The sequence below is a fragment of the Lissotriton helveticus genome, chromosome 8 (genome assembly GCF_964261635.1).
Source record: "Lissotriton helveticus chromosome 8, aLisHel1.1, whole genome shotgun sequence".
NCBI classification, from domain to species: domain Eukaryota; kingdom Metazoa; phylum Chordata; class Amphibia; order Caudata; family Salamandridae; genus Lissotriton; species Lissotriton helveticus.
In genome coordinates this window covers 1,587,046,942-1,587,061,085 of record NC_136069.1, presented here as the reverse complement: position 1 = coordinate 1,587,061,085, position 14,144 = coordinate 1,587,046,942, and the positions used below count along the sequence as shown (strand labels likewise).

The window sequence follows — 14,144 nt, the reverse complement described above, 5'->3', positions numbered from 1 at the left end:
ATCACCCTGAAATAAGGAACCTCATCCTGAACCCTCGGGTTCCATTTTGTGCATTTCAGCCATTTTGTGGTTGCCCTCACATAGGCCGATGACTAAGGCCAAAACAAGTCTGAAGGACACGTACACCTTTGCTGACTTCTCTGTGACCTGGGCAAGCTGACTCCACTGCCTGAAGCCAAACCTGTTCGGTCAGTTCCTTTCCCAGTGGCCGAGCTAGATTAGATCAAGGCACGGCATACCATAAACCCTTCATCGCACACAAACCACGCCTAATCTTACGCACACCTGTCTCTGCTTTCTACTTTATGACCTGCTTTACGAGGAGGAGGTGCCCGATTTTATTAGGGGTCCGTCGATATCTGATGAAAAATGTTGGGCCTTGCCGGGTAATTGATTATGGGCTGGACAAACTGAAAATAAGCTTGTCATCATGATTCTGCTTTTTCTTTGTAGTGAAAATATGTGAATGGTCAACTGTAAAACAAGGAATGTTTGCCTAAAGCATAATATTTTGTATAAAAGGGATGGCTAGCTTTGTAAGTTTGAGCAGTCTCCTGAGAATATACACCGTGTTATACTTCTAGGACACCTGTTACTGGCTGCAGCCAATAAATTCGATCTTTGACTTCACCTAGAAGACTCTGTGTTTCTGTAGTCTGGGACAGGAAGGACTCGAAGTCTTAGGGTGTTTTCCCTGGCACCGCTGTGTTCTTAAAAACCCGGTACTTCAGGCCGGAAGATGTAGAACTATCCCATTATTAAACTACAAGGTGGTTTTATACTCAGAATGCGAAACTCTGAAACCCAATGGTCCAGTGCGTGAGGAAACCTGTGAGGGGTGCCATGCGAAGTCTGTGGAGTGGCCCCCCATTTCATTGACAATCAATAAAAAAAATAGAAGCGGGAGCCATACAGCTTTTAAAAATGAATGCAGTCAGCACAGAGCACATACGATAGGTGGCAGAGCATGCTGCCAAAGGCTACGAACCCAGGGCGCTCCCGCCCACACTGTAGGGGAAGCAGGACCCTGTGTTACTCCCCTACAATGGGCTGGCACATTGAGGTCAACAGTGCATTGGAACTCTATCAAAAATGGAACTACATTCACATGATGGTGGATGGAAGCACCTGAACAAGTAACTACTGGGGCATGTATGGTAATTGTCGAACCTCACCTCCTCCAGATCCCCAGGGTAAGGGATGGTACATTTAGATTTCAGTTTGGGAGAAATAACTTGGTTTTGTTCTTGAGTGGGTCTGGGCTGCTCAGTTCCGATGAGTGAATTGTAGGGCTAAGTAAGACGTTTATTAAGGATGATGAAGGAATAGCCTTTGAATTAAGTCTGGTATGTCAATAATGATAGTAGGTTGGGAGTGCCCATAGTGTCTTCCCGGTTTGAGTGGACGTTGAATAGTCCCAGTTTAACATGAGAGCTGGTTTCACCTGCTAGTCTGAACTTGCGCATATTTAAGGGAGTTGACAGTGAGCATTTCAGCCTTGCTTGTTTTCTTAGGTTGGATATGAGTATGCCTGGTTGAGGTTTGCCATGATGGAGCTTGTCTTAGGGAAGCTCATGGCCTGGGAACTCATTGGAATGACATAGATCTGGGCTGGACCTTTATGGAGGCGGTGCCTGCCATGCTGTGCATGGAACTGCTGGTACCCCCCATGTGCACCCCACCCCCCAGAGTCCCTGGGGGCCCGCAACGGGCCCCCGCAGGGATTCTCCACATGCCTTTCCGTGGCAAAAATGTACATCATAATATGGCTGGCGGTGTCTGATAGACACCGCCACCATATTATTCCTTTTCCGCCCCGGCTGCAAGGCGACCGGGGCGAAAAGCGCCGGACGGTCTTTCCATCCGCCGAAGTCCCCACGCCATACTAATATGGCGGGGGGGAAAACTAGTGTGGATGTCGGGCGGATTGCCTCCGCCAGGCCGGCGGTGGCTACCGCCAACCTGGCGGAGGCAATCCGCCCGACATCTTAATGGGCCCCTAAGAGTTTCATCTGTAGCACTTGATATTATAAAATGTATTGTCATGGTTTTAATTAACTGAAACAATAAACGTTTCTACTACTTATTGTTTATTACTTTAATTGTGAATCCCTAATTGTTTCACACCTGCTGCCCTCTTGTAAACTCCATATGAACTGGTTACTGGCATGAAGTACTGATAGGAGGCTTCCTAAGTTTGTAAGTTTAATACACTTCATGCAATAGATGAAATCTGTCAGTACGGTGGTATTGCATAACTCATTCGGGTACTGGGAGGACAATATGCCTTTACAAGCCATTTGATTTAGATTATCACACTAATAAGAAGTATGCATGCAAGTTTAATGGCTTAAGCAGTAGATGTGAAAAAAGCATGAACATTGTGTGTTCTTCTCTAGATACACAGAAGAGGATGAGCACAAGATACAGCACTGCTTCTGTTACACGTCGACAGTCCTCACCAGCACCCTGGCATTTCAGAAGGAACAGAAACTGAAATGTGAATGCCAGGTTTGTGCGCACTCCTACCTATGGTGTCTGGTCTTTTGCTGTTGTATGCTATGTTGTGTTCTGTTTTGTTGTGATGTCTTGTGCAATGTCAATACTAATTGACTTCAAATGCAAACTGCTTAGGAGTTTTAAAGGTTGGCTTAGATCACATACCAAATTCCTCTATGAATTACTCTTTTCAGATATCTTGAAACAGGATAAACAGTTTTGATTAAACACAAAGGTATATTAAGTGCATTTTATTGTGCAATTTATTGTCAGGGACTTCATTATCATTATTGTTATTCATAGTTCATTTATCATGTTTTCAAAGAAAGTATTTATAAATTAACACTTCAGATCTAGGATGATCATACAATCATAAGCACATTCATGAATCAAAAAGTGTTTTTGTGAACTGTAGCTACTCAGATGAGACTAGTTTAGTTTAGCTGCCTAGCGCCAACGCAGACACCCCTGCACCATAGTGCAAGGGTGCCTGCATTTTAGGGGAAGATTGTTTATGTGCAGGAAGGTGTTCCTTCCTGCACATAAACAATCAAAGGCCTTTCCCTATTTCAATGTGGGCTGCACAACACAGCACATGTAGAAACAGCAAAAACTAGGAGAAATTAAACATTTCTCCTTGTTGCTTCTGTTTAAGACCAGGTTTTCCCTGGTCTTAATGTTGGCGCTGCCTCCTGTTTACGCTGTCCTTGTAAATATGGGGCAGCGTCAAAATCAATGGGTGTTGTGGTGGAACGCCCACCGCAACACTCATTGCTCTCCCCTTTCACGCTAAGTATAGCATGAAAGTTTGCCTTATTTACAAGGCAGCGTTAAGCCTCTTTAAGTGGCTTAATGCCACCTTGTGAATAAGGCGATGCCCCTATCACCACCATAAGGTCAGAAAAAGTGACACTGGGGTAGCGATGGGGGCTTGTAAATATGCCCCTCTGTTTTGCGTTAAGTTTCGGCATACATTCACCAGCGCACAACTTTATGAAATATACCTCCAAGTGTGTAGTCACGCTGCACTCATCGGCTCTCTGCTATGCCGTTGAATCTCTTTGTCAAATTCACCTGTGTATACTCTCAGACACCATTAATTCACAACGTTTCACCACTTATGTAAGAATGCTTGCCAGTCTTCAGCAGGGCGGCTTGCAGGTTTGATATGAGAAGCGCTTCCTATCTGGAAGTGCCTCTATTTGCTAAGTTGTTAGAACACTTGATCTAGCATTACTTTAATAACATAATTGAAACATTTTGACTTTAGTATAGTATTTTCGTACTGGCTATCCTGTTTGTGTTTACATAAGGAGCCTTAAGTAGCCCAATTACTAATAGCAAGTGCGGAGACACACCTTGCTTGTCTTTACATATACTAGTAGGACTAGTAGGTGATCCCCCTTTGTTATGTGATTGTGCTTTACAAAACCGCTCAATTCCAACTACATATTAAATTAGAGCCTACACTGAGTTTTTGTCGCTCGCTATTCTCCACGCGGTTCATGCCTGCATTTCAGTGTTTCAATTACTCAACAAATGTGTGGGACACCCGGGGAGCCAGAAGATAGTTATATTAGAATCACTTTTTTTGTAGTTCCTCAGACCACACCTGCATCATTTGTAAGGGCTGAAATAACCAAGATCTCCATTACCCAATGCAAGGGTACCCAATGTACCAACGTTGGAAGGATGGATGAGTGGCTTGGCTTTGACAACATTTTAACTCATGACCTCCAAACATTATGGACCGGCGACAATTTAACTCATTGACCTAAATGTCTGCATTATGTTATGTTATGGTATGGTATGATATGCTATGGTATGTTACATGATGCTAAGAGATTCTGTGTTACATTGGTCTACTTTATGCTTTGCTATGTAATGGAATTGTACATTGTCTTATTTTAGTTCTTTCTCATTTTTCTATACCACTCCTGCACAATAAGGCATCTGGGCACTTTGCATGTAACAAAAGCTTCCAAATAGTTGCAGTAAACTTGGCACAACTCTTTAAAGTTGTAGAATCAAAGGAAGAAGCTTGTATCAGTGGAAGAGTATCAGATTCGGACAAACAGGTCAACAAACTGTAAGGTATTTTTGGGAGATCAAACTAAGGATGCGGTAGAAGAGAGGGGATTCTTGGAGCTTTCTGGAGGCGAGGAGGGCGGATGGTATTCTTATACTGATGGGGAGGGAGCACCAGGCAGCGGTCCTAGCTCCCATGAGAGAAAGTGTCTGGGTATGAGATGATCTGCATATGGTGATCTAGACTTTTGAAGAGGTACAACTTCTGAGGCCTCTTAGTCAGCCGAGGATGGGTAGAAGATCTAAGAAGACACTTGGGAGAGGATGTAGCCTTACGGCTAGAACATTCGACGTCGAAGCTGGGGAACCGTGTTCGGCAACAATGCTCAACATCCTGTGATTCCAGGCAAATCACTTAATATACCCGTGGCTAAAAAAAATGTAAAAAAATGGATGTGTCCTTGTGTAACACAACTGGTGCTATGTAAAGCGTTCTGATACCCGATATATTTTGATCTAGTTTGCGCTATATAAAATTCTAAAAAATAAAAAATAAAAAATAAAAGATGTACAGTGCTCTCGTCCAATAACTAACTGAGTATGCATACATCTATTTCAAGGCAGTCAGCGGATGTTGCGTGAATAGGCGTAATGTGGTCAAATTTAAGGGAAGTGCTGACCATTCTGGTCACTGGGTGGAGTGCTGCCTTAGAGTGTGTAAGGACTGATTATGGAACATCTTCACCGATTCCCGAAGTCCAGCCTAGCGACCATGAGAGCGTGAGAAGCTACCTTCAGGTCATCTGTGAAAATAAGGTTTTTAGCTTTCCTCAGGGATTCAAGAAAGAAGTTTATGGATTTTGCCAAACTAAAAATATGCAAGGATATTTTTTGTAAGGTCCAGGGTAAATCCAGGCTATATTACTCTGGAGGAGATTCAGGGCAAAAATCTGTCGATTTTAAGAGTCTCACTACTGAAGCCACACTTGCACTTGGGAGGTTATGTTATGATATCTCATATTAGGTGCCTTTGTATAGCGCTTTTCTACCATTTGTATGATTCCCTAGCGCCTTCAGAATCTGTGAAACTTAAGACAGCTTATGGAATGTTCTCCCTTGCATGATGAGTGCTGCTCATGAGCAGCTGAGCAAGAGCGTTCAAGGGGCTCTACCTAGGCAGGCACCGGTCTCTTGCTTTCCTTGCATGTAGTCCAGCTGCTTTGCTATTCAGATGTGTGTTTCAAACTCCATTATTCTGCCCTCTCATCACTCAGTGTTGTTACACAGACAACCTTTCAATAGCTTTCTTTTGAGCTGGTTTGTGCAAGGAAGGGCAGTTCCTTCTTTGGTGGTATATTTCAATGTGGCGTTATGTACTCAAAGCATACCATACCGATGACTGGCATTAATTGCATTCAAAGACCTATTTGTGGAAGGCAATTGGTACCCAGAAGTGCCTTAGCACTGAAAAATATTGTTTTAGGTTATTTATAGTTGCAGTTGGAAATTGTCACTTTCTCACACTACTTTGCCGGAGCCAAAATGTTTCTTGGAGAACAACAGTCTGTCAACAATGGCACATCTTTTGATGATGCCCTCTAGTTTCTCACCTCACATCCGTCATTCACCTAGATGCTACTTTTCTTATCTGCTTTCCTATTTCAAAAATCTCCAAGCACATTTCTTGGAGCAGAGATGAGAGTGACCTTCTCCATCCCTTCCATCATGTACAGGGATGGAAGAGGAGGGGCTCTCTCCTAGGGCACTTAAGATGTAGCCCATCATTGAAGGCATTGTCTGGTCCCCCAATGTCTGTCATTATAGAAACATCCTGACCCACCAAGTTCATAAGTGAACACCATAGCAAGAGCCAACTCCTTCAATGAATACACTGCCAGTGCTCTCCTCTGCATCAATGCAGACCCCTATCTTCATCACTGAAGACAGCTCCAGGATCCCCACCCTTATCCCTGAATACACGGATCACTGACAGAGTATCGGAAACAGAAATATTGTGTGGACATAATAATGTGTAAAAAATATATAGGACCAAATTATCGAGAAGGAACGTGCATATAGGTAAGTATGGATTTACTATTCTTAACTCCACTTCTATGTACCTTGAAGATATATATAGAGATGGTCAGGGCACATATATGTGGAGTTATGTATAGTAAAACTTTGCTTACCTATAGAAACTTACTTACATGATATTTATGTCCTCGATATTCTTGATACAATGTTTTGGTCCACGATATTTCTGTTTCTGATATTCTGTTTAAATACCAAAAACACACGCAGAATCCCCACAATCATCAATGACGACCTTAACTCCAATATTGAGGACACACCCAGACCCACGCCATCATCAGTGAAGACCCCTCAGAAGATACAGGCTGATCCCCACCTCCTCTATCGTTGAAGACAATGTCTGATCCCCACCTCGATCACTGAAGGCACTGTTTGAACCCCACATGAAGCATTAAATATACTGTCTGATACCCACTTCCATCACCGAAGACACACTCAGATCCCCATCACGGAGGTCACTGATGAATCCCCTCATCCATCACTGAAGACGCTTTCTGATTCCCATCTCCATGATCATCCAATGGTCATCATTGAATCACAGCCAGCATCACTAAGACACCGTGTGATCCCCCACCGCCATCTCCATCAATAAAGATACTGCAATCACCAGCATCATTCACTGAAGACACTCTTGCATCCCCACCTGCACCCCTGAAAACACTGTTGCATCACACCTCCATCACTGAAGATGATGTCGCATCACCCCTCTGTCACCGAAGATGCTGTTGCATCACCCCTCCATCACTGAAGATGCTGTCGCATCACCCCTCCATCACTGAAGATGCTGTTGCATCACCCTCCATCACTGAAGATGCTGTCGCATCACCCCTCCATCACTGAAGATGCTGTTGCATCACCCTCCATCACTGAAGATGATGTCGCATCACCCCTCCATCACTGAAGATGCTGTCGCATCACCCCTCCATCACTGAAGATGCTGTTGCATCACCCCTCCATCACTGAAGATGCTGTTGTATCACCCCTCCATCACTGAAGATGCTGTCGCATCACCCCTCCATCACTGAAGATGCTGTTGCATCACCCTCCATCACTGAAGATGATGTCGCATCACCCCTCCATCACTGAAGATGCTGTCGCATCACCCCTCCATCACTGAAGATGCTGTTGTATCACCCCTCCATCACTGAAGATGCTGTCGTATCACCCCTCCATCACTGAAGATGCTGTCGCATCACCCCTCCATCACTGAAGATGCTGTTGCATCACCCTCCATCACTGAAGATGCTGTTGTATCACCCCTCCATCACTGAAGATGCTGTCGCATCACCCCTCCATCACTGAAGATGCTGTTGTATCACCCCTCCATCACAGAAGATGCTGTCGCATCACCCCTCCATCACTGAAGATGCTGTTGTATCACCCCTCCATCACTGAAGATGCTGTCGTATCACCCCTCCATCACTGAAGATGCTGTCGCATCACCCCTCCATCACTGAAGATGCTGTTGCATCACCCTCCATCACTGAAGATGCTGTCGCATCACCCCTCCATCACTGAAGATGCTGTCGCATCACCCTCCATCACTGAAGATGCTGTCGCATCACCCTCCATCACTGAAGATGCTGTTGTATCACCCCTCCATCACTGAAGATGCTGTCGTATCACCCCTCCATCACTGAAGATACTGTTGTATCACCCCTCCATCACTGAAGATGCTGTCGCATCACCCTCCATCACTGAAGATGCTGTTGCATCACCCCTCCATCACTGAAGATGCTGTTGCATCACCCTCCATCACTGAAGATGCTGTCGCATCACCCTCCATCACTGAAGATGCTGTTGTATCACCCCTCCATCACTGAAGATGCTGTCGTATCACCCCTCCATCACTGAAGATGCTGTTGCATCACCCTCCATCACTGAAGATGCTGTTGTATCACCCCTCGACCACTGAAGATGCTGTCGCATCACCCCTCCATCACTGAAGATGCTGTTGCATCACCCCTCCATCACTGAAGATGCTGTTGTATCACCCCTCCATCACTGAAGATGCTGTCGCATCACCCCTCCATCACTGAAGATGATGTCGCATCACCCTCCATCACTGAAGATGCTGTTGCATCACCCCTCCATCACTGAAGATGCTGTTGCATCACCCCTCCATCACTGAAGATGCTGTTGCATCACCCTCCATCACTGAAGATGCTGTCGCATCACCCCTCCATCACTGAAGATGCTGTTGTATCACCCCTCCATCACTGAAGATGCTGTCGCATCACCCCTCCATCACTGAAGATGCTGTCGTATCACCCCTCCATCACTGAAGATGCTGTTGCATCACCCTCCATCACTGAAGATGCTGTCGCATCACCCCTCCATCACTGAAGATGCTGTTGCATCACCCTCCATCACTGAAGATGCTGTTGTATCACCCCTCCATCACTGAAGATGCTGTCGTATCACCCCTCCATCACTGAAGATGCTGTTGTATCACCCCTCGATCACTGAAGATGCTGTCGCATCACCCCTCCATCACTGAAGATGCTGTTGCATCACCCTCCATCACTGAAGATGCTGTCGTATCACCCCTCCATCACTGAAGATGCTGTTGCATCACCCTCCATCACTGAAGATGCTGTCGCATCACCCCTCCATCACTGAAGATGCTGTTGCATCACCCTCCATCACTGAAGGTGCTGTCGTATCACCCCTCCATCACTGAAGATGCTGTTGTATCACCCCTCCATCACTGAAGATGCTGTTGCATCACCCTCCATCACTGAAGATGCTGTCGTATCACCCTCCATCACTGAAGATGCTGTCGTATCACCCCTCCATCACTGAAGATGCTGTTGTATCACCCCTCCATCACTGAAGATGCTGTTGCATCACCCTCCATCACTGAAGATGCTGTTGCATCACCCTCCATCACTGAAGATGCTGTTGTATCACCCCTCCATCACTGAAGATGCTGTCGCATCACCCCTCCATCACTGAAGATGCTGTCGCATCACCCCTGTTATATTATGTTATGTTATGTTAAAGGAATTTGTTAAGCTCATGTTCACCAAGCGGTTTCATGGCGCTGAGGAACAGGGAAGGCGGCGTCAACAGAGCGAAGCATTGGCTTATGCGTAAGCCTGAGAGAACAGCAGGGTCTTAAGGAGTTTTCTAAACTGGGCATAAGAGGACATGGACCTCAGTTCCATAGGGAGAGAGTTCCAGAACTGTGGGGCTAGGACCGAAAAACTAAGACCCCCGTGCTTCTTGCGTTTAAAAGCAGGAGTGGACAGTAGGTTCAGGTGAGAGGAGCTCAGCTCCCGGGAGGGGATATAGCGCTGGATCTTCGATGAGACAAAGACTGGGCCAACACCAGCAAGAGCTTTAAAGATAATGCAGCCCAGCTTGAAGTTACAGCACTTGGCCACCGGGAGCCAATGAAGACTCTTCATTAGGGGGCTAATGTGATGGTGTTTAGGTTGGCGATAGATTAGCCTGGCCGCTTGGTTTTGAACCAGCTGCAGGTAAGTAGTTGTAGTTGGTAAGCTGGAATGCCAACATACAGGGAGTTGGCATAGTCGATACGAGAGATTACCAGGGCCAGTGTGACCAGGGTGAGGGCCTCAGTGGTCCAGAATCGGCTGATCTTTCGGATTCTGCGAAGATGGTAAAAACAAGCAGAAATGACCGAGCTGATTTGAGCTTTCATGGACAGATCGTTGCTGATGGTGATGCCTAAGCTCTTGACAGAGTCAGCAGGGCGTGGGGGACTGCCCAAGGCAGGGGGCCAAAAGTTGGAGTTCCACGGGTTGGCAGTTCCTCCCGTGAGAATCAACTCGGTTTTTTCAGGGTTCAACTTCAGTTGGTTGATATACATCCATTCACTGATGAAGCTCATGATGGATTGGAAGTTGAGCACTGAGGAGGTGGAGGAGTCGATATTGAAAACCAGCTGGAGGTCATCTGCGTAGTTGAAGGTTTCAACCATTTTAGTGCGCAGCGACCAAATTAAAGGAAGTAGATATAAATTGAAAAGAAGGGGCGAGAGGGAGGAACCCTAGGGAACTCCACAGTTCAGCTTAATTTTCTAGGCAGAGAAGTTAGCGATGCGTACTGCCTGATATTGATTGCTGAGGAAGGAGGAGATCCATTGCAGGGCCAGGCCCTGAATCCCAGCACCGCCGACATGGTTGATCAGGAGATCATGATCAACCGTGTCGAAAGCAGCAGATAGATCCAGGAGCACCAGGGCCTGGGAAAGGCCTTTATCAGTCCCCACTCCTAAGCTTGTCCATAACTGACAGTATGACTGACTCCGTGGAGTGTGCGGGTCTAAAACCCGCCTGATGTGGGTCGAGGAAGTGGGACTGTTCGATAAAAGAGCTGAGGCAGTTAGTGACATGGGCCTCTAGGATTTTACCCAAATAGGGGAGGAGGGAAATGGGACGGTAGTTACCAAGGGTCAGAGGGTCGGCATTGGGTTTCTTCAATATTGGGACAATTTCTGCACTTTTGAAGATGTCAGGGACAGTGCCTAGTTTGAGAGAGTTATTGAGAAAAGAGAGGACCGGGTCTGGGCAGGCGAGGAAGGCTGCCTGCAAGACGTGAGGGGGGCAGCAGTCCAAAGGGGAGCCTGATCTAACTTTTTTTAGGACCCCTCCATCACTGAAGATGCTATCGCATCACCCCTCCATCACTGAATATGCTGTCTAGACCCAAAGCCTCTCGGATGATCTGTCCCACAAGTGCACCACTCCCACCACTGTCAACCCTTCACCTGTGACATCTGCATGGAACCTTTATTCAAGGTTCCCTTCTGGTATATCAAAATGGATGCTAACTGGGATGTCAGAATTGGATATTATTCGTCATAGCATTGTACTTATGGAAGAACCCACAAGAGTCATTGTGAGAAAAAAAGGCACATACAATTGAGTGGGGCCATTTAAGAGTGCCCTAATCTGAGTGTTAACACAAACTAGTCATTTAGACGTGAATTCAATGAGTGGCTGAAAAGTTGTTTTCCTGAGGTGGACACAGTGGGCATTTAGGTGAAGCATCTTTACATTTTACCCTGGGAAGAAATGATGTGGGGAACCAGTGGCCCACTGTAGGCATTCCTGATTCTGATATATACCTAGCTCAAAGCCTACTACCTGAAAAGAACACCAGTTTAATATATTCTGTTGGCAGGTTGTAAAACAAAAGTCTGGTTAATTATAATGTAAAATTTACACTGCCCAATTATCATTTTGACAGTGTGCTGGTGCAGTCTCAAAATACAAATGCATTGATTGCATTTGACCAATCAAGTAACTGAAGTCATGAACAAGATTCTGAAAAGTGATTCACATTAACATGAATTAGATGTTTCCATGCTTGCAGCTTAAATGCTTGCAGCTTAAATGTCAATATGTCGTCTTAACATATAACATACCGTACCATGACACGTTACCTAATTTTAGCCTTAACTCATCAGTAGTCCACTGCCTCGGCCTTCCCCTGACCCTTGCACGAGCCCTAGCTCTCGACCTTACCTTTACTCTAAGATGGCACCTTACCTGACCTTAACCCAACAAGCATTAGAAATGCAAAGACAAACTAGGTCATGGTGATTGTTGAGCTAAAAATCAAGAGGTAAAGCTAAGACACATTAATGGAATGTTGGGAGCTCCATTAAAAACAATGGAGTGCTCCGGGCTTATGATGGCTGGTATAAGCCTGTATAGCCCTCTACGGCGGGCTATAGTAAAGTAAACCAGGTAAAGGAGGGCGCCTCACCCACCTCATAACATAAATCCAACAGGCAAATGTCAGAGAAGAAATATAACACACCTGAGGAAAGGCAGGAGAAAGTCAAGAGAGGCTCCCACTCAAACGTGCAGGCGCAGACAAGGCTGTCTGTGTCTGGATAATGGCGGCATAACTTAAATTCAGCACTGCTTGAAATGTCACCACCACGCGCTACATCTGTTCTTATATTTCATGAATACCAAATAAACATGTTTACTCTTTTCTCTTCGACAGGCTCTCTTACAAGTTGCCAAAAACCTCTTCACGCACTTGGGTAAGCGCTACTTTCTTTTCCTCGGCTTCTGAGCACATTACCTTTTTTCCCCTTATAATTTACGAACACATGGTCACTGCACCTTGATGACGTATGCAGTGCTGGTGAATGGTAATGAACTAGTATGGATTTAGTAGAAAAGAATAATCCGGGCTGTAAAACAACATTTTAGAGCACAAACAGGCGTGCAGGCACGTCAAAATAAGCCAGATTTTAGCCCATGCCCTTTGCTTGGATCTTGGACATTTGCAGTCTGTTTTTAGCACGTTCCCTAGCAACTGTGTGATGCCCAGTCTAGCCAGTCTGAGCTTGTATATATTCTCTCAATGCCATTTCAGTTGCATGCGGATGTATCAAATGGAGCAAGAAAGGAAGAGGTTTTTTTAAAAACAAAAGAAATATGTGTATTTTTCTTCATAACATACTAAAATGTGTTGAGGAGCCACATTCATTTTCACTGGTTTGTTATATAACTGCACACTCACTTGAAAAGAACAGAGGGGCATATTATCAAGGGATTTGTCTCTGCTTTTTTGGCTTTAAAAGCCAAGAAAGCGGAGATACAATTATCTCCCTATCAGCAACAGGGTGCCAACACGCAAATTCGCATGTTAGCACCCTTTTTCTCTACGCTTCCCCTTGCATCACTAATGAGATGCAAAGGGGGCGTTCCAGACAAAAATAATAGGAGAAATGTTGTTAAGCGACATTTCTCCTATTATCAAGGATATCGCTAACCCTGTTAGTGATAAAAAAAAGCAGCGCTAACCGTGGTTAGCGCTGCTTTTTTTACACCTGGTATTTTCCTGACTTAGCCATGATATCCTATGGAAGGTGGATATCATGGCTAAGTTTGTGAGCCCCTATCATCAAGCTAACGCCAAACTTCGAGAGATTATCGTTGGTTTTCCAGCGATAATCTCTCATTTGGCAGTTAGCGCGAGGATTTTTATCACTTCTGAGATAAGCGTTGCTGATAGCACGCTATCTCAGTGATAAAAGTCCACGCTACCCGGCGATATTTATCCTAGCGCTAATTGCGCTTAGCGATAGTTATCACTGGGGCTTGATAATATGCCCCAGAAAGTCATGGTATAGTAACAAAATAAAATCTAAAACCACTGAACGTATCTCATCGGTGATGTCATCGGTGATGTCATCAGTGTCATTTGAGTTGCTAGCAGTGCTGCCCTTAATGATGTGCATGACCGGGCACACTTTAAGGGTAGTTTACTAAACCATTACTGGTGAATTTTAGTGTTTTTAGGTAACTTCATCTTAACCGTGATTCTCTCAATGAAATTATAAGTTAAAAAAAATAGTAAGGTCTTATAACCAACGCTAATCATAACTTCACTTTAAGCTTTGTTTTTCAGTGATTTTCTGTGATGTTTTGATAATATGTCACATTCAGCTGTTCCAGGCACTTATCCTCCTATTTATGACCAATGCAAGGTGCACACTGCCTTGGCTTTGCACAGCAGGGCTTGGCTGCAGG

The 14,144-nt window shown here is 45.1% G+C and overlaps 1 protein-coding gene across 1 annotated transcript in view; it reads left to right on the top strand.

The window, feature by feature from the left end:
* Positions 1-14,144, top strand: part of PDE2A (phosphodiesterase 2A) — a 1,220,867-nt gene that overhangs the window by 1,102,911 nt on the left and 103,812 nt on the right. Inside the window, exons 13-14 of the mRNA XM_078658599.1 lie at positions 2,400-2,511; positions 12,607-12,646. Of these exons, the coding sequence (XP_078514725.1) occupies positions 2,400-2,511; positions 12,607-12,646 (152 nt within the window). The remainder of the gene's footprint in view (positions 1-2,399; positions 2,512-12,606; positions 12,647-14,144) is intronic.